Source organism: Lissotriton helveticus, chromosome 3_1 (assembly GCF_964261635.1).
Source record: "Lissotriton helveticus chromosome 3_1, aLisHel1.1, whole genome shotgun sequence".
Classification (NCBI taxonomy): Eukaryota; Metazoa; Chordata; class Amphibia; order Caudata; family Salamandridae; genus Lissotriton; species Lissotriton helveticus.
This window is the reverse complement of record NC_136061.1, coordinates 1,945,110,713-1,945,137,476: the sequence shown is the minus strand read 5'-3', so window position 1 is coordinate 1,945,137,476 and position 26,764 is coordinate 1,945,110,713. Positions and strand designations below refer to the sequence as shown.

At 42.4% G+C, this 26,764-nt stretch overlaps 1 protein-coding gene across 2 annotated transcripts in view; it reads left to right on the top strand.

The window, feature by feature from the left end:
* The window catches only part of MEGF11 (multiple EGF like domains 11), a 1,491,879-nt gene that overhangs the window by 1,447,062 nt on the left and 18,053 nt on the right, over positions 1-26,764 (top strand). Inside the window, exon 20 of one of the 2 annotated variants that reach the window (XM_078683027.1) lies at positions 12,540-12,746. The exons of the other annotated variant lie outside the window; for it this stretch is intronic. Within the exon in view, the coding sequence (XP_078539153.1) occupies positions 12,540-12,746 (207 nt within the window). The remainder of the gene's footprint in view (positions 1-12,539; positions 12,747-26,764) is intronic. 2 annotated transcript variants of the gene reach the window in all.

The window sequence follows — 26,764 nt, the reverse complement described above, 5'->3', positions numbered from 1 at the left end:
AATTAGGTACACATCTGTTGTCCTTGAGTGTTACATCCTCATGGTACACCATGGACAGAAGGTTTTCTTTAACCATCATTGCTCTACAAGAGTTACAAACTTTTCTCTCCTTGGCCTCACAGCAGTCTAATACATAACAGTAAGCCTTTCACTAGCTAACAAGAAGCATGATATCACACATGCAGAGGAGAGAAAACAGCATACTGGCAGCATTGACGCAAACATTTTCTGCTGAGGCCTAATGTCAAGCTTAAGTTATTTCAAGAACCAAAATGGACGCACAATGTAGTATTATAAATCAGTGGAAAGCAAAAAATCAATATTACACATGAATATATAATAAATATGAGTACAGAAGTCTACAAATCAACCTAATACACTTATGTGTGAACTCTTAGTGATCATAACGATTACATACTATTAATTAATTTAAATGTCCCACACATGCTAATAAGGTTAAACCACACTTCAAAACTAAATGTCGTATAGATGTATATAAATGTATATAGATGATGTATGTAGGGTGGAGCCCAAATTTACACTGCTTCTGTATTATCAGGTGCAAAAGAAACAATTGATGGACGGAATTCTGTACAATGCAAACATTCACCCCCAGTCACAAGGATCTGAGTTTAATCCATCATTCCTTTGCTCACCACACCATCCCAGTTGAGACCCAGCCATATGCAAATCAGTCTGAACCCTGTTCCTTGTGGGAATAGTACAGTCCGAACTGCCAAGCCAGGTCCTCCCTGGACCAGAAACAAGCATCCTGGGACCGGTTTCAGGGTATCACCCTTCATCAGCCAGGCTAGCTTGAATCCAGTGGTGTAGTGAGCACGGGACCCACGTCTGGGCATACCCTTCCCACTAAGGGCGGCATATGCAAAAGAAAGAAACAATTGATGGACGGAATGCTGTACAATGCAAACATTCACATCCAGTCACAAGGATCTGGGTTTATTCCATCATTCTTTTGCTCATCACACCACCCCAATTGGGACCCAGCCATATGCAAATCAGTCTTGACCCTGTTCCTTGTGGGAACAGTCCAGTCCGAACTGCCAAGCCAGGTCCTCCCTGGACTGGAACTAAGCATCCTGGGACCGGTTTCAGGGCATTACCCTTCATCAGCCAGGCTAGCTTGAATCCAGTGGTGCAGTGAGCACGGGACCCACGTCTGGGCATACCCTTCCCACTTAGGGCGACATACGCAAAAGAAATAATTGATGGATGGAATGCTGTACAATGTAAACATTCACCCCCAGTCAAAAGGATCTGGGTTTAACCCATCATTCTTTTGCTGATCACACCACCCTAGTTTGGACCCAGGCATATGCAAATTAGTCTTGACCCTGTTCCTTGTGGGAACAGTCCAGCTCGAACTGCCAAGCCAGGTCCTCTATGGACCGGAAACAAGCATCCTGGGACCGGTTTCAGGGCATCACCCTTCATCAGCCAGGCTAGCTTGAATCCAGTGGTGTAGTGAGCATGGGACCCACGTCTGGGCATACCCTTCCCACTTAGGGCTACATATGCAAAAGAATAAATTGATGGACCGAATGCTGTACAATGCAAACATTAACCCCCAGTCACAGGGATCTGGGTTTAATCCATTATTCTTTTGCTCACCACACCACCCCAGTTTAGACCCAGCCATATGCAAATCAGTCTTGACCCTGTTCCTTGTGGGAACAGTCCAGCCCGAACTGCCAAGCCAGGTCCTCCCTGGACCGGAAACAAGCATCCTGGGACCGGTTTCAGGGCATCACCCTTTATCAGCCAGGCTAGCTTGAATCGAGTGGTGTAGTGAGCACGGGACCCACGTCTGGGCATACCCTTCCCACTTAGGGCGACATATGCATAAGAAACAATTGATGGACGGAATGCTGTAAAATGCAAACATTCAACCCCAGTCACAAGAATCTGGGTTTAATCCATCATTCTTTTGCACACCACACCACCCCATTTTGGACCCAGCCATATACAAATCAGTGTTGACCCTGTTCCTTGTGGGAACAGTCCAGCCGAATGATGGATTTAGGCCATGATCTCTTTACTGGGGTGAATGTATGACATTGTTCTGCATTCTGTCCATCAATTGTTCTTTTTGCATTTGTCACCCCGAGTGGGATGGGTATTCTCGCACGTGGGTCCCGTGCTCTCCATGCCACTGGAATAAAGCTATCCTGGCTGATGAGGGCTGAAAGCCAGAAACTGGTCCTAGGATGCTTGTTCCCGGTCCAGGGAGGACCTGGCCTGGCAGTTTGGGCTGCACTGTTCCCATGGGGCACAGGGTCAAGTCTGAATTGCATTTGCCTGGGTCCAAACTGGAATGGCATGGTGAGCAAAATAATTATGGATTTAGGCCCAGATCTCTGAACTGGGGTGAATGTATGACATTGTTCTGCACCTGTCCATCAATTGTTCTTTTTGCACCTGTGTTGTCAGGAGCAGAGCTCTAAGGGAGTCTAGTTACTGTTGGAAGTAGAAATATATCTGAATCTTGGTATTTTCACAAACAGAGCTCTAATTTTAAGAGTGTGGGTATTATTAATAGCAGAGCTTGAGGCCAGTCTAGCTATTACCAGTAACATAGCTCTGCATGAGTCGGTTATTATCAAGTAGTAGAACTCTGCTTGAGTAGTGGTTTCAATGGCATAGCTCAACCTGAATCTGATTATTGTATGTAACAGAAATAGGCATGAGTCTTGGCATTGCCAGTGAAAGAGCACCAGGCAGATCTAGGTGGTATCTATAAGAGACCTCTTCCTGAGTCTGGGAAATATCTGAAGCAGAACTTTGATTGTTTCTTGATATTATCAGGTGCAGAGCTCTAGGCAAGTCTAGATAGTATCAGTAATTTAGTTCTGACTGAGTCTAGTTATTGGAATACAAAATGGGGTTTGATCAAGTTAAGGAGTCAGCCACAGGTATTTCAATCAATTACCAATGCCTCATATCTAATTCAAGCATGTCATGCAAGTGTCTGGTTTTTTACTTACTCACTTTCATGTTCCGAATTATATATAGACAAGCCCACTTTCCAATAACTGAAATAAATCTTAAGACAGGAAGTGTATCCAAAAACCTGTCTGAATATTTCAATGACTGTTATTAAATCCAGATTCACACAAAAGGGAAACATATTTTCACATAACTTGCAAAGACAAAACAATACTTTGAAAAACATCATATATACACGTTATCATCATGACATATACATAAAAAGTGTCCATTTACATGCATCAGAAATTGATCACAACATAAAAAAGTGTCCAACATATAGTATAGTTACTGCTAACAGGACGTATAGCATCCTGAAATCTTGAACGTATTTTGCTAATATTTTGTGAAGCCTGAGAGAACCTCTTTTTTACTCCTGGACTGTACAATGCAAATGTGACACTAATAAGGTCAATCCTAAATTCTGACATACTATATTGAACCCTACAAACCATTCAGGGTGTCCTACAGAAAGACTTTGAGCCCTGAGGAAGACCTTCATCCACTTTTCTTCCTCTTACAAAGGTCGAAATGTGTTGGCGTACCATACTAGATTGAGGGCGACGAAGCATGATAGTGACAGAACGTTTATTCAAACAAGGGATTTGAGTTGTCAAAAAGTAAAACAAAATTGCAATTGTAGGGCCCAACCCTATAGAGCCAACCAATTATTTGTTTTCAATAAAAAAAAAGATTTGGAAGAATAGTATAATAGTATGTGCTTTGTAAGTTGGACAGTTTATGTCACATGTGCCCTACCCAGGATGCCAAGTAGATGGGACTGATTTCTACCACATGGTGTGTGATGGCCTGATTCTTACAAATTACAGGGATACAGACAGTGCTGAAGTCTATTAATGTTTTCATGGGAGGAATATCAGTAAGACTCTGGCAGTATGCTTCTTGGGACTGTTCCCAAAACCTAAAGCTAAGTTAATCACCACTAGGTTCGCAGATCTAGCTTCATATTGGCTTGCGGCACATTTCTATGTTTTGGAAGTCTCCAAATGGACCCAAATGGAGGCAGGAACTATTTAAATGGGCGGAGTGCGAAGGGGAAAATACTGTAAATGGAAGCACAGGGCAGTGAGCGGCGCAAGACTGAGCATGATCAGGCTTGGGAGATAATCCGTCAGGACTGTCCATTAATAGATGAAGAAGGACAAATACACCCTCTCTCAGATGGGGAGATCTCTGAAGAGTGATGGTCTTGCAAACCCTGAGCCGTGGGGACACAATTGAGCGACCAGACTGGGCCTGCTTACCCTTGATCCACTATATGGATATACACGGGATCCTAAGTTTTAGATTATGCCCACCAGGTTTGCTTATCATTGTAAATGTGCTTTGGTAGACACCTCAGTGGAAGTTTGCTATTGATTTTTCATGTTTTTTGTTTAGTTTTCATTCCCCTATCCCATCAGCCATACATGTACTGTAATGATGCTACTGTGTCGACGTATGTTCCTATATATGATGCATATATATATAATGTCTATATATATAATGCATGCAGGCTTCAAGCAGCCTGCATACATTATATATAGGAATTGAAATTGATCAAGACTTGCCACTTAATGCACAAACTGTCCTAGGGATGGTGGGCCGGGAGTCTCACACCTCCTGCATACTAACAGGCCTCCCAATTATGATGTATGAATGGCTGAAGAGGGAGACCGATAAACAGCTATGCTTTATTGATCAGAACTGGGCAATTGGACCACTGATGGAGGTGCAATGGGTCCCAAGAAACATGAGAGGAAAACTTCTGCATATTTACGCAGTTACTAGAGCATCTCTTGCGGTCTGGAATTCCATTGTGTGCAGGATAGGCCTTACCTCTTTTGCCTCTCACACAGAAGGGGGCCCCTGGAACTGATGGCTGGCAGAGGGAGCAGGAGAATGAAACTACTAGCAGTACAGAGAAAAGCCGCTCTGCCCAAAATTAACTTAATCTGGTGCTGTTAAGTCACCAATAGGAAAAACTTGGTCCTACAAATCAGTTGTCCTCCCACATGGAATGCATACAAATAAATAAGGGAATATATGTGTTCATTTAAATTATTTGGTTAATACAGTACAAAAGACATACAAAAAAACTTCACGAAGATCAATATACATCATGAGTCTCACACACTCATTCTATCAAACTAAGCAGACATACACATACTCAAACATACTCTGACATCTCATCAAGTAACAATTCATTGGATCATAATAACAGTGTTTATGTGATATCCGGAGTCTTCCCCAAACGTACTATTAAGCACTGGAGCCCCAGTGTCTCCCCAACATCTATCTCCTTCCTGGAGAAGAAATTATAATCTTGAACTGTGTGATAATTTGAGGATTGTCTATTCCACCTGCTTAATTGTTCATGTTACGTTGATATTATACATTTGTTAGTACGTTTGGGGAAGACTACTGACATCACTTAAACACTGTTATTAAGTTCCAACGAATTGAGTATGTGTATGTCTGCTTTGTTTGATAGAATGAGTGTGTGAGATCATGATATATATTGATCTTCGTGAAGTTTATTTGTAGGTCTTTTGTACTGTATTAACCAAATAATTTAAATAATCACATATATTCCCCTATTTATATGTATGCATTCCATGTGGGAGGACAACTGAGTTGTAGGACTGAGTTTTTCCTATTGGTGACTTAAGAGCACCAGATCAAGCTAATTTTGGGCAGAGCGGTTTTTCTCTGTACTGCTAGTACTTACCTTTTTTATCTGTCCACTCCCACCCATCCTTGATAACACAGCTTCCACCTCAGGTATGTCCGCCCAAAACTTGAGTCTGGAGTGCGAGGGAATGCTTCTGCCTTCACAACTTTTACGCATTTTGCATATATTTGAAGAGATTAAAGACGAATACGGGATCCCAGGGACTGAACGCTTCCACTATTTCCAGATTCAGCTCTGGGTCCATAGAGCTGTATCAAAGCAAACATTACTAGGGCTCACCTCCTCAGACTCTCCAAGCACTTAGTCTATTAAATCTATACCATACTTATTTATTTATTTAACTCTCCAGCGAACAAAGAAAAGCACTCTTCACAATCCCAGTGCAAGAAAAATCTTGGATTAGATCAATTAAACAAAATGGCAAGAGATGTTCTTCCATACTGCCAATTTTGCCAGAAAGGAGCTCCTATAAAATACTATTCCGTGGGCATGTCACCACAGACAAACTCCACACTACTAACCCATCTCATCCCCCATGGTTGCTGGTGAGGATTTGGGGAAACAGGCTCCTTACTACAAATCCTGTGGTCATTTCCGTATTGGGCCGTTCCTGGCAAAAAATCTTTTCCGCCGTAGCACAGATCCAAGTCTGAGATATGGACAAGTATCTCAAAGTGGCCCTTCCAGTAAACCATCATAATATCTATACCTCCTTTATTCTAATGTGGGTAAGAGGATTTTCTATCTTTTTCTGGTGGCTAAATATGCTATCCTCTCTCTCTGAGGAAAACCCGTTGGACCAACTTACGAACTTTGTTTACATAAAGTCCTGCCTCTTTGCTAAATTGTGGAACCCTGTTGTCTTTTACTTGAACAAGGACTATAGAAACAGAGCACGCAAACTATGAACACTGGGCCTGATTGATTTTCCTTTGTTCCCTAGATTTGATGAATCTCCTTAGGCCTGAGCAAATGAATGAACAATGAACCTTGCTTTACAATCATGAGGGGTCCGGTAGAGGAGCTGGGATTGGTTTGATGGTGATGTTATCTGGCGAAATTTGTTCTTTTTTGTCTTAACATTTAAAAAAAACATTGAAAGGCAGATAAGTCTTTAGTTTCAAGATGTAATGTTTTTTTTTCAGTAGTGCATACGTGAAAACAAATATTAAATTGGGTTTTTTGGTTCGCAGAAAAAAAGGCTGTTTACGTTCTTTAGGGCCAGATGTAGGTGGCCAATTACCGGTCGGTAACGGCCGAATTCGGCCGTTACCGACCGGTAATTGAATTTTGAGATGTAGGGCATGCATTTACAGAATCGGTATTTTACCGATTCTGTATTTACCGAATCGGTAAAATTACCGAATCGGTAAATACAGACTCGGTAAAATACCGATTCTGTAAATGCAGATGTAGCTGGCACATGTCAGAGTGCCACAGGGCTTTAAGAATCGGTATTTTACCACCCAATCCAATTGGGTGGTAAAATACCGAATCCAGGTGTGCATGCACATGTGTGCATGCACACCTGTGCCATGTGACACACAGACATGCCCTTAGGGCATGTCTGTGTGCCACATGGCGCACATGCCTATTTTTGGGGTGCCAGAGGGTGTCAAAGTGACACCCCCTGCACCCTTGCTAAAATCGGTATTTACCGATTCTGTATTTACAGATTCGGTATTGCCCATTGATTCCTATGGGCCGCAAGGCCCATAGGAATCAATGGGCAATACCGAATCGGTATTTACAGAATCGGTAAATACCGAATCTTAACGATTCGGTATTTACCGAATCTGAAATACCTACATCTCCCCCCCTCTATTTTACCACCTCTTAAATACCGATTCGGTATGAATCGGTATTTAAGAGGTGGTAAATTAAAATTACCTACATCTGGCCCCTAGAGACTAAACACCTGGGGCCAGATGTAGGTAAAATAGATTTACCGATTCTTAATTACCGAAAATTACTGAATTTTACCGATTCGGTAATTAAGAATCGGTAAATCTGAGGGGTGGATATGTAGGTATTCCAGGTGTGCTGGAATAACGAATCGGAAAAAGGAATGAATGGGCATTACCGATTCGGTATTTGTAAATACCGATTTTCACAAGGGTGCAGGGGGTGTCACTTTGACACCCTCTGGCCCCCCCAAAACAGGCTCGGGTGCCATGTGGCAGGCATACATGCCCTAAGGGCAGGTCTGCCTGTCACATGGCATAGGTGTGCATGCACACATGTGCATGCACACCGGAATCGGTATTTTACCATCAAATTGGTTCTGATGGTAAAATACCGATTCGGTAAGGCCTCTGGGACTCAGAAGAGTCCCACCTACATCTGGGTGCCTCAGATTCGGTAAATTTACCGAATTTTTATTTTACCGATTCGGTAAAATTACCTAATCGGTAATTTTACCGAATCGGTAAACAAATGCCCCCTACATACCTGTCACCCATTTACCGATCGGTAACGGCCAAAATCGGCCGTTACCGGTCGGTAAATGGCCTGAAACGGCCACCTACATCTGGCCCCAAGCGAGCTGGTTTATAAATAAATAAGGCCTAAAAAAACATCAGTTGTTACTTTCTCGTCATCATCTTCTGTGCATCTGACAGGCTCTGGCTTTAGACTCCTGCTAAGCCTGTGGAGACCGATTATTAATGGTAACAGCACCTTAGCTGAAAATAAAATACCGCTCTAATGAACCAGTATTGGAACACCTGTTTCAACTAGGAAACTGAATCTCTCTAAGTGTCTGGAAAAACAGTAGTCTCCCTGAGTAACAGCGCTCTCTTGATACATCCATTTCTCAACTTGCTTTTAGGCTGCATCCCTTGCTCCTGCCAGATGTTGCTCCAACAAGGTACTTCACAACAATGATTATACGTCACTCACTGTATCTATGAATTTAGCAATAGATCAGTTCTAGTCTAGCCTCACAGGAATGAATGGACAGACTAGAGGCCTGATGGAGTCAATCGCAGAGTTCGAAACCATATTTCTCAGCCATGGTGGTGTTGCTCAACATAACACAAATATAATTGCGGTCAGTATTTCTACAGGAATATAGAAATACATGTTAAAAAGCTATATCAAAGTAATGTTCAAACCACATTTTTAAACATTTGTAATTATATTAAAGGCTCGTTAACATCCACTTTGTATCCTGAAGTATACAGGCAGTTGCAAAGTGATTTCTGAGATACGGTTTCATGGATGCTGCAAAATAATAAGGTCTCATGTCTTTCTCTAATTAAGATTTCCAGTAAGTGCAATGGGGTAAGAATTAACAGCCGTAGACCTGTAGAGTTACTACATTAGGTCTATACTACTATTATAAAGAGAGAACTGTGTACCTTTGAGGCGGGTAAACTCAGGAACCACAGCGCCAAACTAAACACCCAATACAGCATTGGAAATGTCAGGGTAAGCAGATGGACATAGGCTATATAGCAGCAAAAAATATACGTTAGAAGGGAAAAGTACGTTCTTTGCCAAAGTAGTCCCTTGGAAGTAGCGCCATCTCTGAGGTGGGCGTGTGCTTTAACGACGTTAAATGCAGTAGGCGTGCTGACATCACATAAGAGTGACGGGGTCGGCCATTTTGGTAAAGTAAACCGGTCAGGAGCGTAATGTGCGCTTGGGCGGCCAGGAGCGAGGAACAGACACCCTGCGGACCCCAACATGGCCAACAAACGGACAGGACCGCGGAACCGACACCCTGCAGACTCTGACATGCCCAACAACCGGCCAGGAGCGCGGAACCGACACCCTGCGGAGTCCGACATGCCCAACAAACGCCATCACGCACAACGGATAGTTACCGGACCTTAGGCGGCGTGTCCGGGGTGTGCGATGCTGGTGAGTACCTTTCACATAAAGTTGTGTCCTGCGGAGTCCAACATGCCCAACAAACGGCCATGAGCGCGTACGTTGTGTTGTGCTGGGGCCCAGCCCATGAGATGCAGCACAGGGACAGACTGTTGAATGAGATGCAGCGCAGGAACAGACTGTTAAACGAGATGCACTGAAGCTGGCACTGGAACTCCTATCATATGGGTTTGCACTAAATTTATCAGATAACAACCCTTAGGCAGCGCGGAGTGCCTGTGTCCAGGGTGCGCGATGCTGGTGAGTACCTTTCACATAAAGTTGTGTCGCAAAGCCTACCCGGACAACGTGGGGACGGGCTGCTAGTACTTTATAAATTGGTATCTTTGTTTTTAGTTCACCAACTATTTTTCAGTGTGAGCAAAATGTACCTATTATAAAATAAATTAGATTTAGAAATATAAACTAATTTAGATTTCATAGACAACTTGTTCATTGGTGAGTATGACTGTTTCTGGAACTTCTAATCAAAATATTCTTTTTTTAAGGTAAAGTTTAAATAGTTTCCTATAAAGTGTTATCATCTTTGCCATTGAATTACTCTAGTTGCCAAGAAGAGTACTGCAGCATTGAAAAATAAACAATGTGCCACTCTTAGTTTCTATTCTCGGTAGAAAGTAAAAGGATAAGTGGAGTGGGCAATGGGTTGGGGCACCCATTTGTCTCACTGGGTGCCAAGCGGGCTTACCACCTATCTCCCTCCCAACCTTCTTTGACTTTGGCACTACTAACTATGGGGTCCTGTAGAGAGGAGGGATAGAGAAGTGAGGGTGAAACTTTAAAAGTCGCACAGATTAAAGCGTTGGTGTCACAAAAGTGTGAAATAATGCATTAAAGAATTATTTGCTTAAGTCACATAAAGGTATGTTTATGATGTTAATGTAATGGCATATATATGAATAAAAGATTGGAGCCTCACTTATGTCACGGGGTCATAGTCGTAAAAGGGGCCTCATCCATTCCTGGAATTGCCTGTCTCGTTCACTTCAGTGCAGTCTCACTCATTCTCCCACATCATTTGTCTCATGCACTCGATCCTACCTCATTTCATATATCACCTGTCTCACTTTAACTAAGTGTATCTCATTCCCTGCATCAGTGACCTCGACTGTGCGCTATAGACGTGCACGTTAACAATAACGGCATTTACACTGGAGTTTCACTAGTTAAAACGCAAAATGTCCACCATAGTTTTGGTAATTTAATTTTTGTATTCAAACCAGCCGTTTCCACTTAGAATAATAGCATCATTGAGCAGCCCCACCTGACCCTCCACTTTGCAGCCGCCACTCTCTCAAATCCCTCCCTGATCGGGTCCTACATGTGTCCGCACAATGTAGCTTCAGTGAGCTGTGCAGCGTAAAAACCTTACAACACACAGCCTCCAATCCCCCTAATATTAATTCCCAAACCCTCCTCTCTGTCTATCCGTCTGCCCACTGTGCATCCCATCACCTCCATTGTGCAAGTTTGGCAGTTTCTCCGTGTTGTTTCACAAATCCTTTCTATGTGCAGTCCCATCCGTCTAAAGACTGTTGAGCCTCCCATCCAGTGCTTAATTTGCAAACAAGTAAGTGCCAAGGCCTATATCAGGAGGCCATTGTAGCTCGCATTGCACCAGCCACTGCCTCTGCCAGTGCTGCCAATGACCATACCAACACAACTACTAACCATCACTCTCCTACAAGTGTGACAATTCCGACTATTCTAGGCCAACCAAAGCTATAAAAATAGCTTGGGTGGTTGGTATGACTTATTTTTCATGTGTATTAAATTATTAAACAACTGTTGTGCTAATTTAGAAATTACACAGACAGCGCCACCATTGTGGTGGACTGTAACAAGTGCGAGTGTTGACAATTAAGTGCAGGTGCCCAGCACCGGAAACCATCGACTCTAATTAAGCACTGCTCCCATCCCTTTACCACTCAGTCCCCAACCCCTCAATTATAAAGCTCCACTAATACTACTATTTTACCCCACCAGTTGCTCCATAGGGCAGCTCCAGTAATCCCTTAGTAGGATCTACAAATTCCACTATTTTGCAGCCCCACACGTCCCTACAGAATACCCTGCTAACCCTTATGTTGGGTTGACTGGCTAGCAGCCATCAGTTCATTTGTTATGCATTGCCAGCTTATGCATACCTTAACCTCATACTATATCTGCAGCCTTGACTTTTAACTCCACTTATGTCCTCCAGCCACGCACCCACACCTATGATCTTGAATTGTTGACCCTAGCTTTTGTTTCTCCTAACATCGTGTCATACACATGGCCTCTAACGTGGAGGTCCCGCTAGTGTATTCTACGCCAGTGCCCAGCTCCTAGAGACCCATAGTGTGTATCTAAGTGCTTTGAAGTGTCCTGAGTAAGTCTGCCTTCCATATCGCCAGTTCAGAGTGGCACATTGCAGACCTTAGCTGTTTGTCCTCCATAGGATTTCAGAACACCCCCATTCATAATCTCATCTTCCCTAACATGCCCATCTTCAGCCTGTTCTGTGTGTTCTTAGGCAACCCCTAACCTCCTATACACCCCCAGCCTTGATCACTGCTGCACAACCCATACTAACATATCTACCTTATTCTTCGGTTATAGCCACACTCATGGGCTTTGTCTCCTTTCTGCAACTCACCTTCTTCAATCCTCCAAGGGTTGTCTCCTCTTTAATGCCTATTTGTTTACTCTGTTACTTACAGAGACAACCTGACTCTACTCTACCCAATGGGCTCCAGGCCAAAGCTTCTAAATTACATTTAAAAAATCGTCCCTTTAAGAATGCAATAGACCTTGGTTGAGATTCCCCCTCTGCCCTTTTCACCTACCCAAAGCCCTAGCACAGATGACACTGTGCAACTTTTCCAATCAAGAACGGACTCTTTTCTCTCTGTCGACATGTCGGCGCGTCTGAGGAAAGGCTCTCTGTTTCTTGTTACAGATTATATGAAAGAGTCGGTGTGCAGCTCCAGCACCTGCTCTCTGAACAGCGGTGAGAACCCCTACGCCACCATTAAAGACCCCCCAGTGCTCGCATGCAAGCACTCTGAGAGCAGCTACGTGGAGATGAAGTCCCCCGTCCATAGAGAAGCCCCATTCTGCCATGTGTCCTCCTCCTCCTCTGCAAACAAGAATGTGTATGAAGTTGGTAAGTCTCACCTGTCTTTCGTCTTTTCATCCCATTGGCCACCTTCACCTTCATCCCACGTTCACCATGTTTGTTGACCTTCTAGTGGTGCTTGTGCCAATTAGTAAGCACACCCTCTCATGCCTTCACACTCCTGGGCACTGCCTGCCATGTAGCAGGAATAGCTTCTACAGGGAGATTGGATTAGGGGTCTCAGAAACACAGCTCACTTTGCATACACATTGCTCCAAAGGGGTACCTTTACATAAGACAGCAGCTGCCTAGTTACAATTATGCGCGTTTCTAGACTCCTCATCTGCGACTGCTATAATGACTTTTTGCCCTTCCTCCCTGTATGCAACTTTGAGGCAGACAAGACCATAGGAAAATCAATAACTGTCTTAGAATACTTAGGCCTCTAAAGGGTGCTCTCTTTGGAAATTCTCCATGTGCACCAAAAGTCAGTATGTTTCTCCCCACTTTTGAGTAGTATTACTGGCTCTCGATTCAACTCTACCAACACCCTATTGTCTTTTCCTTTTCAAGTCTCAGATATGAAATTGTTGAAGTTCAGATTGGGCTACTAGGAATGGTTTTGGGGAACACAGACCTTCCCTAGTCTGAGGAAGCTTAATTTCCAATCTGTGATCACCAGGGTCTCCCACAGAGTCTTCTGCATTATTCATAAATTAGTACACCAATTGCCCGTCTTTAGAGCAAGATGAACTTCTGGTTCCCCAATCACTCCCCTACAGCTTACTGACAAATGCCTAAGGTATATACCCCAATATAATGTGCTGCTGTCAATGAAAGATTCACCTGTGCAGGTTACAGAAGTGTATCTGGTATATTCTCACAGCCTTCGGGTACGATAACAATCATCCATCAAGTAAACACAAATATTTTGATTGAATGTTTATAAAGTTTCATCAAACCTGAATTTCAAGTTCTTGGTTTTTCTTCAGCAACTTTCAAATGTTCTAGCAGTAGAAGAGGTCTTTTTTCCGTTAAGTCAAGAAACCTTGTCCAAAACAGAGAGCGAGAGCCCTAAAAGACAATGCAGACTTCCTATAATTGAGCCTGTCTCTTCCAGTTGTCACCCATATTTATTTATTTATTTATTTATAAAGTTTTCCAGCCAGTGCCGAAGGAACGCAAGAGGGATTTTGGTCAAGAGTGCTCAGTCTTGGTTCAGTACTCCTTCAGATCCAACCAGTGCCCCCTTCGGGGACAGAATACAACCACAACTCTTGGGGTTAGCGGCATTCATCACAGCAGAAGTGCATTCACCAGCCCTGAATATATGTTATGCTAGGAAGAAAGGAAGTGAATGGCAGCCCATATTGTACCTGTAGGTGTCATCTGAGAGGATCAATTAACAGAGTACTCCTCCAGCCCACAGCTGGAGAAGATTTGTTGGGGTGTAAGGAACCTAAAAATCTGCTGTCATTTTTCCCTGTTCTCATGATCAAACAAACATACTTAAATACCATAAAAAGGTATTTAGAGCTTTACAGAAAGTGATCCTCTTTCAGAGGTGTGCTCGATTTACACGAGCTGGTGGTTTGTTGCTCACGCTATTTACATGACTAGCTCTAAATGGTTTATGATCTAGCAAAAAAGGGAAAGATGAGGAAGAACATGAGTGGTCAATGCCAATTGATATACTTACATTTCCCTATTCTCTTTGTCTTCCTACACAAGGAATCCTAGATCACCCATCAGAATTGATTTGCTTTGAAACTGTATCATTAGTTTCACTTTCTGCTCTTTCATAACCATTAGCTGCTGGAGGGACCATCAATCAGTATGAATATGAAACGCATATTAAATGAAACAACTACAATTCCATACCCAGAATATTGAAAAATTATCTCTATCACTTTATATCTAGTTTCTCTTGTGGTCTCATTTTAAAATGTCACCCGAGACAGTAGTTTTGCAACAGTGCTGTCCTATGAACAAATCTTGTGTTGTGTATTGTAATTATATTTCAACAAACCAGCAGCAATGTGTATTAGATGTACGCATTGTTATATAGCCCTTCCTCTCTTCCTAGTCTTCTGCGCACTATGCACCATCAATCAAAAACAGAGTGAAGCTGAAAAACCAATAAATAAACTGCAGTGTCAGTCAGTAAGACTACAGAGGCTTGTATTAGCTAATCGTACTCACTGAAACCATGACCCTTTGTTTTCCGAGCCTTATGGAGATTGAACTCTTCAAAATATCCAAGGTTGGGGGAGTTTGCAATGTAGATATCTCCAGACAGTAATAGCGCCTTGGCTCCAGTGACACATGCCCTAGCCCCAGGAACCACTGTCTTTGCACAACACATAAACTCTGGTATCCAGTCAGTCACACCGCCCACAGCCCAAGAGCTGCGGCCAGTGGCACTGTGCCCTACCTCAAAGTCACAGCCAGTGAAAACACCACCTGCTCCCAGTGTTCCAGCGTAAAGCACAAAGTTAATGTCACTGCCAATACGTCTACCCACAACCTACAGTGTCTTATCCACAATGCCACATTTCCATTCAGTGCTACATTCTACAGGAATAATGTGTCCCAACTCCAGAGCTTGGGTAATGGCACAATCCGCATCACCTGTTGCACAGCCAGTAAAGGTGGTTGGTAGGTGCACAGCACTGGTTGATTTGAAAGTTAGTTGATGAGTTATGCTGGAGAGGGTGCTCTCGAGGGTAGTGTGACCGTCTCACACTGTAAAATATCAATGGGCGTGTGTAAGCAATGAAATTGCAATTACATCCCCTCTTGGAGGCACTCCTGGTTGTTCATAGTAATGACTCTATTGATTTTTCAAAGTTCAATTTTATTTCCACATTTCATTATTTTGTAGGAGGCTTCATTATTTCACAAATATATAGATATTCAACTCATATCTATGCGATGTATATCAATAATTATCCAAAATACTCCGATGCATTTCGGGCTGCACGCCCTTTGTCAAGGAGAAACTAGAATAAAGAAAGAATGAGCCCGAGTCAGGGTGGTTGAATAAGGTCAAATAATTAAAAAAATCAGGTCAGGGAGGTGAAATGACGTGACAAATAACGTGTTAGATGCATAACATGAAATGGGATGCTGACGCGAAAAGCGCCTGTGCCGATTAATAGCGTGAAGTTGTGAGGAAAATAACGTTAACTGTATAAAAGGAACGAGGATCAACATTATATACAAAAACGCTCTGACCGCGTGTGGGGAGTACTGTGCAAACGAAGTAAATAGTGACCGCGCTAAGCGCTTGTGCAGATTACCGTTTTAAAATTCGTGAAAGGAACAAAAGTTCCCTGGAAGGATAACTTACTCGGTGCTGGACGCCGTGGCGTTCAAAACAGATAACGCGGCGGTCTGGCGATGCAATGTGATGCATCAGAGCGTGTAAACATAAGTAAAGAAATAAAAGACAGACAGGTAGTGAAAATTACGGGGGCCATCTTGAAATGGTGAAAAACGGAAAACTAAAAAAGGAAAACTGAAAAGGGACTGACGAGACATGCTTAGTGAGAATTAAAAATTAAAGTCAGAATAGAGAGCAGGGCACAGTGGTGTGTAATGGTTATAGGTAACAGCTGTATTCTGTACGATCATTAAGACCATGAGGCTTCAAGGTCTGGAGGCGAAAAGTCCATTCAAGCTCTTTCTGTAGCAGTCTTTTGCGATTGTCCATACCTTCTCTGTGTGGAACACATTCTAGAACCATGAATTGGAGTTGTGCAATGGTATGGTGAAATTCTTGAAAATGTGTTGCAACATTAGATTTCTCATTTTTGGTTCTTATGTTGGACTTATGTTCGTTGATGCGAACCTTGATTTTTCTTTCAGTTTTGCCAACATAAAGTTTGCCGCACGGGCATTTTAGAGCATAGATGAGGTTTGTGGAATCACAGGTTGCGTTTACTCGCAATTTGATGGGGTTGCCCTTCATTGGATGTCTGATTGCATTGCCTTTAATGACACAATTGCAATTATTGCAGTTGTAACAAGGTTGGGTCCCTTTGAATTTTTGTGGAACTGTAGGTGAGGCTGAAAGAATTTCTTTAATGTTCTTTCCTCGGGTGTAAGCAAATAATGGAGGGCTATCAAAGATATTCCGGAAGTCTGATTCCATCTGGAGAATAGGCCAGTGGTTTAAAATGATTTTTTTAAAACCTGTTGCTGGATGTTGAAAATTTGGAAACTAAAACCACACGTTGGCTGGGGGGTTTGGTTGTTTTAACTAGACTTTGTGGTCTAGTGATGTTAGCAACACGAGTTTCAGCGTCATTGATGATGGTTTGGGGATATCCTCTCTCAAGGAACCGTTGATGCATTTCCTTAATCCGAAGGGTGTACGTGTCCTGTTCCGACACGATGCGTTTAATCCGCAACATTTGTGAGTAGGGCAGATGTTTTTTAAGGGACCCTTGATGGAAGCTTTGGAAATGGAGTGTATTGTTGCGATCAGTGATTTTTCGATGCAAGTCTGTGATGATAGACTGATTTGAAATTTTTATTTGAAATCAACCCTGAAATGCAAACCTTTCTTATGGAGCTGATGATTTACACACTCTACCACAGTTATTTTCAAGACAAAGACAAATGGTATCTTCAGCTCACAGGAATGGCCATGGGAAACTGCGTGGCTCCAACGTACGCGAACATCTATATGGAGAACTTTGAAACAATCCACATATATGAGAATCCTAAATTCCAAGGCAAACTGAAAATGTATGTACGATACATAGATGATCTGTTTTTCTTATGGGCCAGTTCAGAAGAAGAACTTATCGCAGCACTCACAGACCTGAATACCAAGGATCCTAGAATCCTCCTTTCATGGATGACAAGCAGCACAGAAATCTCATTCCTTGATGTTCAAATAAAAATTTCAAATCAGTCTATCATCACAGACTTGCATCGAAAAATCACTGATCGCAACAATACACTCCATTTCCAAAGCTTCCATCAAGGGTCCCTTAAAAAACATCTGCCCTACTCACAAATGTTGCGGATTAAACGCATCGTGTCGGAACAGGACACGTACACCCTTCGGATTAAGGAAATGCATCAACGGTTCCTTGAGAGAGGATATCCCCAAACCATCATCAATGACGCTGAAACTCGTGTTGCTAACATCACTAGACCACAAAGTCTAGTTAAAACAACCAAACCCCCCAGCCAACGTGTGGTTTTAGTTTCCAAATTTTCAACATCCAGCAACAGGTTTAAAAAAATCATTTTAAACCACTGGCCTATTCTCCAGATGGAATCAGACTTCAGGAATATCTTTGATAGCCCTCCATTATTTGCTTACACCCGAGGAAAGAACATTAAAGAAATTCTTTCAGCCTCACCTACAGTTCCACAAAAATTCAAAGGGACCCAACCTTGTTACAACTGCAATAATTGCAATTGTGTCATTAAAGGCAATGCAATCAGACATCCAATGAAGGGCAACCCCATCAAATTGCGAGTAAACGCAACCTGTGATTCCACAAACCTCATCTATGCTCTAAAATGCCCGTGCGGCAAACTTTATGTTGGCAAAACTGAAAGAAAAATCAAGGTTCGCATCAACGAACATAAGTCCAACATAAGAACCAAAAATGAGAAATCTAATGTTGCAACGCATTTTCAAGAATTTCACCATACCATTGCACAACTCCAATTCATGGTTCTAGAATGTGTTCCACACAGAGAAGGTATGGACAATCGCAAAAGACTGCTACAGAAAGAACTTGAATGGACTTTTCGCCTCCAGACCTTGAAGCCTCATGGTCTTAATGATCGTACAGAATACAGCTGTTACCTATAACCATTACACACCACTGTGCCTTGCTCTCTATTCTGACTTTAATTTTTAATTCTCATTAAGCATGTCTCGTCAGTCCCTTTTCAGTTTTCCTTTTTTAGTTTTCCGTTTTTCACCATTTCAAGATGGCCCCCGTAATTTTCACTACCTGTCTGTCTGTTATTTCTTTACTTATGTTTACACGCCCTGATGCATCACATTGCATCGCCAGACCGCCGCGTTATCTGTTTTGAACGCCACGGCGTCCAGCACCGAGTAAGTTATCCTTCCAGGGAACTTTTGTTCCTTTCACGAATTTTAAAACGGTAATCTGCACACGCGCTTAGCGCGGTCACTATTTACTTCGTTTGCACAGTACTCCCCACACGCGGTCAGCGCGTTTTTGTATATAATGTTGATCCTCGTTCCTTTTATACAGTTAACGTTATTTTCCTCACAACTTCACGCTATTAATCGGCACAGGCGCTTTTCGCGTCAGCATCCCATTTCATGCTATGCATCTAACACGTTATTTGTCACGTCATTTCACCTCCCTGACCTGATTTTTTTAATTATTTGACCTTATTCAACCACCCTGACTCGGGCTCATTCTTTCTTTATTCTAGTTTCTCCTTGACAAAGGGCGTGCAGCCCGAAATGCATCGGAGTATTTTGGATAATTATTGATATACATCGCATAGATATGAGTTGAATATCTATATATTTGTGAAATAATGAAGCCTCCTACAAAATAATGAAATGTGGAAATAAAATTGAACTTTGAAAAATCAATAGAGTCATTACTATGAACAACCAGGAGTGCCTCCAAGAGGGGATGTAATTGCAATTTCATTGCTTGCACAGCCAGTAAAGCCATGCATGCCTCTTCTGTGAGACACCAACAATACATCACATCCCTTCCTCAAAGTCCCAGCCAATGACAACATCTTGTCACAGGTCCAACAGACAATATCACTAACTAAATGGAAACTCTTAGAGCCTGATTTATAAAGTTCCTTGGTACTTGTAGCGGATGCTCTGCAGTCGTGGGTGAATCTCTGCACTCAGGGTGGAACATCTGCAATGAGAATTCTCACTTCAGAGATTCAACCCGGAGTGCAGAGACTCCCCTGTGAGTGTGGAGAACTTTTGTGAATCAGGCCCTTACCGTCAGACAACCTCTCTTTGTTTTCAAGTAAGTGACATATTAATTGGTTTCCCAAATTACACTAACCCTAGGTTCCTGTCTTGCTTTTCTCCAGAGCACCTGAGTAAGACTTCAGAAAACCAGGACGCACCGTGAACACTCTTCAAAATAGAACTCTACACACTTTAGAATACCAAAATAACAATGTGTATAAAGCTCAACACTCATTTGCACAGCAAAGGGGAATATTTATTGCAGCAAGTTCCTGTATATCAACTGGCAATAATACACAAGAATAAATGTATAGAAAAGTAACTGCATGTACACAGGAATAAGTAATTAGAACTTGAAATACTTTACCGGCTGTCTGTTTAGCATCTTCCTTGCCAGTACAACTGGAGAACCTGTTGACAGTCTCAGGCAGGAGGTCTCAACCTGGCACAAAAGCCCTGGGTAGCGTGTCCAATCCTGTCAAAGCTCCAAGAGGTCTCTGTCTTTATACTCTTTACTCACATGTAGAGAGATTTCTAGAACTCCCCTTCCCTTCATCTGCTTTGTAGGTGCTGGCTACACTATCTGCGTCAAGGTCACTCAACGGAGCTGGCCAGGCTCCGATGAGATCTGAGGCATATTTCTTCACATTCTCATCCTTGGACACTGTACGCATTACACACTGTCTGTTCTAGCAGCTTATCTCTCTTGCTCGATGAAGTGAGAAACATAAACAATCTGTTTGTGCAAGTAACATGGGCCTGCCTGCATTCACAGCTGAAAGGCAGGGTTAGACGGACACAAGATGAAACTGTGCTCACAAAATGTAGTTAGAGTAAAATGGAGTCAATGGTCAATACACAGTCTCATAATGTATGACTGCCTGTAGCATTACAGTTGTGCATCAACTACACCATAGCTTTACTCTTATGTCATAAGCATTGATAGCCCCTTTTGCCCATTGTTACTGAATCCATCCGCTGCCATACCCGTTTCAAATAATACGACCAACCTATGCCCCCTGGTTCCTCAGCAGCAGTCCCCAACTCCAGCTAATAACAAAGTTTGTGATCACCACCTATAAACATTATCTCAAATGGTAGAATGCACAACGACTTGTAATGTCCTTCAATAGTTTTGCAATCCTCAAAGCAGTAATTTAATGTGTGATATCCTGGAGTGCGCTCCGTCCGTGCGTGTATTTGTTTAACACAACCAGCTGGAGTCTCGTCAGGCACTCCAACCCAGGATGCACAGCAAATGTATTTGAACGGTCCAATGAACTTCAAGGACTCTCATCCATTTTTTAAACCAACTTGTTCCATAAGTAATCTGCAAGTAATTCTATGATGGCCAGTGGAACCGCTGATTGGCTGTGGGGCCATCCATCTCAATATGGAGGGAATTCTTTTTTCCATCTAGCTCAGAGATTTGCCTTATGCAAATAAGACTTTTCTGCCTACTCGCAAGATTTTACAAAATGTGCTGAACTTGAACCCTCTGCCTAACACACACAACCATATTTTTCCTGAGACAATTAACAGGGCTCATGTTTTTCTGCCAAAAGTCACACATATTGGTGTTTTAAAGAGGCAAAAATCATTTAAACCACATAATTCTTTATATAATACTCTTAATTCTCATAGGCATCACAGTTACAATAGTTATTTTTGACAAAGATATTTTATAAAATCGGTATAATCAGAATGAAACACATGAATTTAAAGAATTTGCAACAACATTTCACAAATGGAATTCTGTTACAAACTCTGGGCACGCATGTTACACTCAGAATTAATTGTTCGTGCACATTTACCAAGGTGTATTCTGGGTATCTCTTTCCCCTAAAAGGTACCTCCAGGTATGTTGTTCCCGATCACTAGAACATTCCCATTTGAGATAGTAAAAAGTTGTATAAATATGATGAATGCACCCTCTCGGGAAAGAGAACAAGTTTCTAATAGGCACATGCATCAAAGCCTTTTGCGATCGCAAACGGTGCGATTCGCTAAATTCGGCCATTTGCGATCGCAAAATTAGCTTTTGCGATGCATCAAGACCATCGCAATTTGAGAATTCGCAATTAATTGCGAGTTCTCAAATTGCGATTGCATTTAAGGAATCTCATTTTGTGATTCTTTAAATGCAATGCATTCAAGTAAAAAAAACTGCGATTTCGCAAATAGGGGGAGCAAATTACCATGAAGTTAAACTTCATGGTAATTTGCAAAAACTTTGAAAAATGCACTTTTGTGCATTTTTCAAAGTTTCATGTTGTGCACACACATGTCCTTTGGGCATGTGTGTGCGCAACATATGTGCACAGATCAATTTCAGGGGGTGCAACAGGGTTTCCTTTTGACACCCTGGCACCCTTGAAATTGCATTCTCAATTTGTGATTCTCTAATTGAGAATCGCAAATTGAGAATGTCTTCCCATTCATTCCTATGGGCCTCTAGGCCACAGGAATGACTTGGGTGGTATTCCTTAATTGCGACTCGCAAATTGCGACTCGCAATTAAGGAATGTTTAGAAATCGCTATTTTTTAAGTGATTTCTACATGCATAGGCTTTTACGATTCCTTAATTGCGATTCCTTAAAAATCGCAATTAAGGAATCGCAAAAGCCAACATTGATGCATGTGCCTGAAGACTTTAAAACCAATTCTCGCAATGTTGATGGTAAAAGTGTATTCACGCTGGAAACTTGCATTGTCTCTCAGTAGAGGGTTATGGTTGGAGTTTACCTTTATAGTTCTCACAACCCAAAGGTGCTAGCAACACCAACTCAACTGCTCTACATCTAGTTTGTGGGGGGTGGGTGGCTAACTTGGTAATGAAAAGTAGCAGGCAATATTCTGAAACTCAGGAAAACTGGGGTGCAGGCCAACATGCACTAAAGACACACAAGAACCACACAGGTCTTCTACCAGCACTGACATCCAGCTAGCATGCACGTCAGCCAAAACCCAAACACCTGTACACTGGGCAGGTCCAGGAGACCACTGAGGTGACTCTGGCGTGCTTCTTTTGGTGGAAGCAGTCTTGTGGTCCGCTCCACACTAGATGGATGCTAGTGGGTACCTGGAAAGGAGCACAGTGGGGGGTGAAGACATCCCCGCAAAGGTTGAGAATAACAACATCAGTACAGGGAGGGAGTGTGCTCCCCAGGCACAATAATTAGTACATCATTCTCAGTTATCAGGCACCCTTGCAGCACTTTCTGGTGATGGTAAATAGGACTATTATGACCGAGGCCTGATTAGATTTTGGCAAACAGGGTACTCCAACACAAGTGTGATCACTCTCCTCATTTCAAGATGGGCAGACCTTAAGTAATTTGTCAATGGAGCCTTCGTTGGCCCATGAATGGAATGCTTCTGAGGAAGCATATTATGCAACCTGCTCTATTTAGGATGGGCAGTGTAATGTCTTTTTTCCCCCGCCTATCACCACCAAGAAAAACCTGCTTGTGAGGGAAAGGAAAAAGTAATAAAGACCTCCACACCCTGGTAGAAAAGTCCCAGGGTGTGGGCTTTTTAGCTTTTTTTGTTTTTCAGACAAGCCCATGCTTTGGGAGTTTGTTCATGAAAAATAAAAAATTTAAAACGTTTGGTGACGGCTGTCAAAGCCAACTGCGACTGTCCACCAAACATTTAGTACAGAGATGACCACCGGGCCGGTGATCATCTCTAAATATGGCGGATAGAGTACCATCTGAATGGAGGATATAATGTCCTCTGCCGTCCTGACATACACTACTCCATCTGTCATACCCTGAATTATGCCCTCTGCATTCACATCTCTGGATCTGTTTGGCTTGCTTCATCTTCACAGAACGCAGTGTCAGGACTCAGGAGCTGAAGTTGGGCAGGTCAGCAGATTTGAAAATCAGGCTTAGTCTTAACCTTTATGAGGTTAGCAGCATGCAACTCCACATTCAGTAAATACTAGCAGATCCCAGGCAGGTCTGTGTCAATGTAGACCTCTGCCTGTTTTGGAGGTGGCGCCACATTAATGTCACTGTTATTTGCAGTTGAGCAACAGAGAGGATGCTGGGGAAAGTTGGCCTGACATTCGCCCCACAATGTTTTGAGAGGGATGGTACTTATGTGATACCAGCCAGATATATTCTCTATAGATCAGATCTGCTGTAACCTCTTCAGACAGGCTATGAGGCCAGAAGAGTAGGAAAAGGAAAGGGGAAGCACGTGCTTGTATAGGCAGCATCCATCCATGATGGTTTCGATGATATAAGGTTAAATCTAACCAGATGCACCAAAGTGGATCCTGATCATTCTTGTGTCTACACTCATCACGATGTTCACAATCTCTAGATGACTGAAAATATTCTCATTCATTAAAAACCACAAAGATATTGAGACTGTGGTGGACCATGGTGCAGTGAGACAAGTTTAGGTTCTACCTCGTACTAGAATACTCCTGGTTTGTCTAAATGGAGTTTCACAGTTTCAACTTGGGTGTTTATTTTAAGATTGGGGAGCCCTAAGGCTGAGCCCAAAAAGAGAAAAAACTGCTAACTTAAGAGGCAAAGAAAGAATCATAGACAACTGGAATAGCTAGTTGCGCACTTTAATCATTGCACATATTCAAAGAGGATTCCTACCAAGCAGAGCAAATTCTTTCCATCAGCATAAGCCCACGTTAAAACTGGTGAGCTCCTAGTGACATTTTTATGCATTCTCACAATCCCAGAAAGCACAGCATTGACATAAATGTTCCAGGTGTAAATCACCTTCAGTGTTTCATCTTGTTGCCTCGGCCGGCTTATTGACTCAGTGGATACTGTGGAACAATCCTCCATTCCTTCTTATATTGAAGTATTGGGAGCAGTGGCGGCTCCTCCACTAAGGCGGAGGAGCATCGCCCCACTGCTTCTGAGCAGTACAGCAAAGGAAAAATAAAATGATAATAACGGGATGTTATTATCATTTTATTTTTCTCTACGGAGCCAGGTTGGGCAAGGGCAGGACTGGGCTTCTGTCACAGTGCAGGAGGAGTGGTATATGCACCTTAAGTGCACATAACAGTTTGGCCGATTGTCTTGGGCCTGCCAAACAGTTAGCATGTTCTCCACTGGGCTGTAATGCGCAGCCTGGTTAAAGATCATGCACGAGCTTGCAGTCCCCGTCTGAGCGCCAATCCAATGCGCTCAGACCAATCACAATCCTGCTGTCATGGTGATAGCAGTGTTGAGATTGGCTATGGGGAGCCTGGGTGCTTCCTGCTTCCGGGAGTGAGGAAGAGCAGAGGACGATGAGAAGCGCGCAATGTGAATAGGTAAGTGAACTTTATTTTTATTTTTCATCCACCTGCCACCACTGTTCCTCAGCAGCCGCCACTGAGTGGGTGGAGGGTTGTCAGGTGCGACAGCAGAAGAGAAGATATATTTTCATGGACACCCTCTAAAGTGGTGGCAAAGACAGTAGTAAAATATACAATGGCAGCTTAAAGGAAAACCAAAACTAAGTGAATATGATTAATTGGAGACCATGTATGTTATCCACAGATACAGGAAAATGCAGGCTGGATGGAGTATAATATTTTTTTCTTAGACATGATATTCTGTGTTAATCCTTGACTTGGCACTGGGAATTCTGATGGCAGATTTATCTGGCACAAATTTCAAAGGTGTGGTGACTCTAAAGTTCACAAGATCTCTGGCAGACATTATTTCCTGGCACACACTTTCCAATGGGTGTTTAAATTTGTCGCACAAGATTTATGAATAAAACTTTCTCTCCTGCAGCACAATTATTCTAGTGCCAACTATTTCCCTTGTTGCTGAAATAGCTCTCTTCCTTGAGTCACGCATTTCTACTGTACACATTTCTGATTGGGGCATGGATGTACCTTTGGGTGCACACAAATACAACTACAGAAAACATGCCACAGTATAGGAATGATTAACAAGCTTTCACACCTGGCGATAAACCATGAAGCCTATTGATTTCTAGGAACTTTACTCGGTAAAGCATTATTTTAAAGGTGCCTCACAGCCTGACTTAGTCTATTGAGTTTTCACTAATGTGGAAGTTCACCATCACACACGATGTGGTCACTATCCTATCCACTCTTCAACACACCTCGCAACATACCTGTACTTGCAGTGCAAAGCTACTTTAACTGATTGAAAATTCAATCCCAACAGATAACTTTACTTATAAACACCAGACCTGCATTGCTACAGTTCCCTAATACACCAATATCACATTGATAAATTCTAGCACAGACCTGAAAATACCAACATATTCTATCTCCATCATCATACTTTATTCGACAATTAAGTCATAAAAGCATACATAAAAACATACATAAAACCACAGTTTTTCAATATAAAATTCCAATAAAAACAATTCAATAAATAACTTAGATTGAATTAAACTACTATAGACAATTGCCGAATATCAATTATTTTGAGTGCATAAAAGCAAAAATCATAAAACAAAATCCATCATTTTTAACAGTACAGGGGGTATTGCACATAAGTTACAGAAATTGAGTAGGCCCACATATTTACACACAGTCAGCAAAAGTAATTCATCAATAATCAGAGCCCTTCCGCAACAAGACGCATACGGATTACCCAGGCCCATTTCAGAAATTTGGCCATAGCAATAGCAATTACAGGGCAGGGGTCAGTACTTAAAATTCTTAAAGCCTCTGCATACCTTCGTGTGCCAATCGCTCTGCAGATAGGCTTAACCCACATGGCTCTGGGTGCAGAATATAAGGGGCAGAAGAAGAGGAAATTACTTATTGTTTCTCGTTCTTCACCACACTTAGGGCATTTATCCCTACCGTTTTCCCCTGCCCAATTGACTGTAAAAGACCTAACTGGAAGGGAGCCTACTCTAAATTGAAAGTAGAGTTTACAATCCTGATTTTTCTCTATGGCATCCCAATACAATTCCACTTTCGGTTGGGCCTTAAATTCTAGATGTGAAGAAAAACCCCTTATACATATTTCTGCATTTATCATCTCCCAATAGCTTATTTTCAGAAGTTTCTTGGAAGGGAATGTAGCGTTTATCGGATCATTCCATAGCTCTCTCAGTCCCAACCTAATCAGTAGGGACCGAATGGAC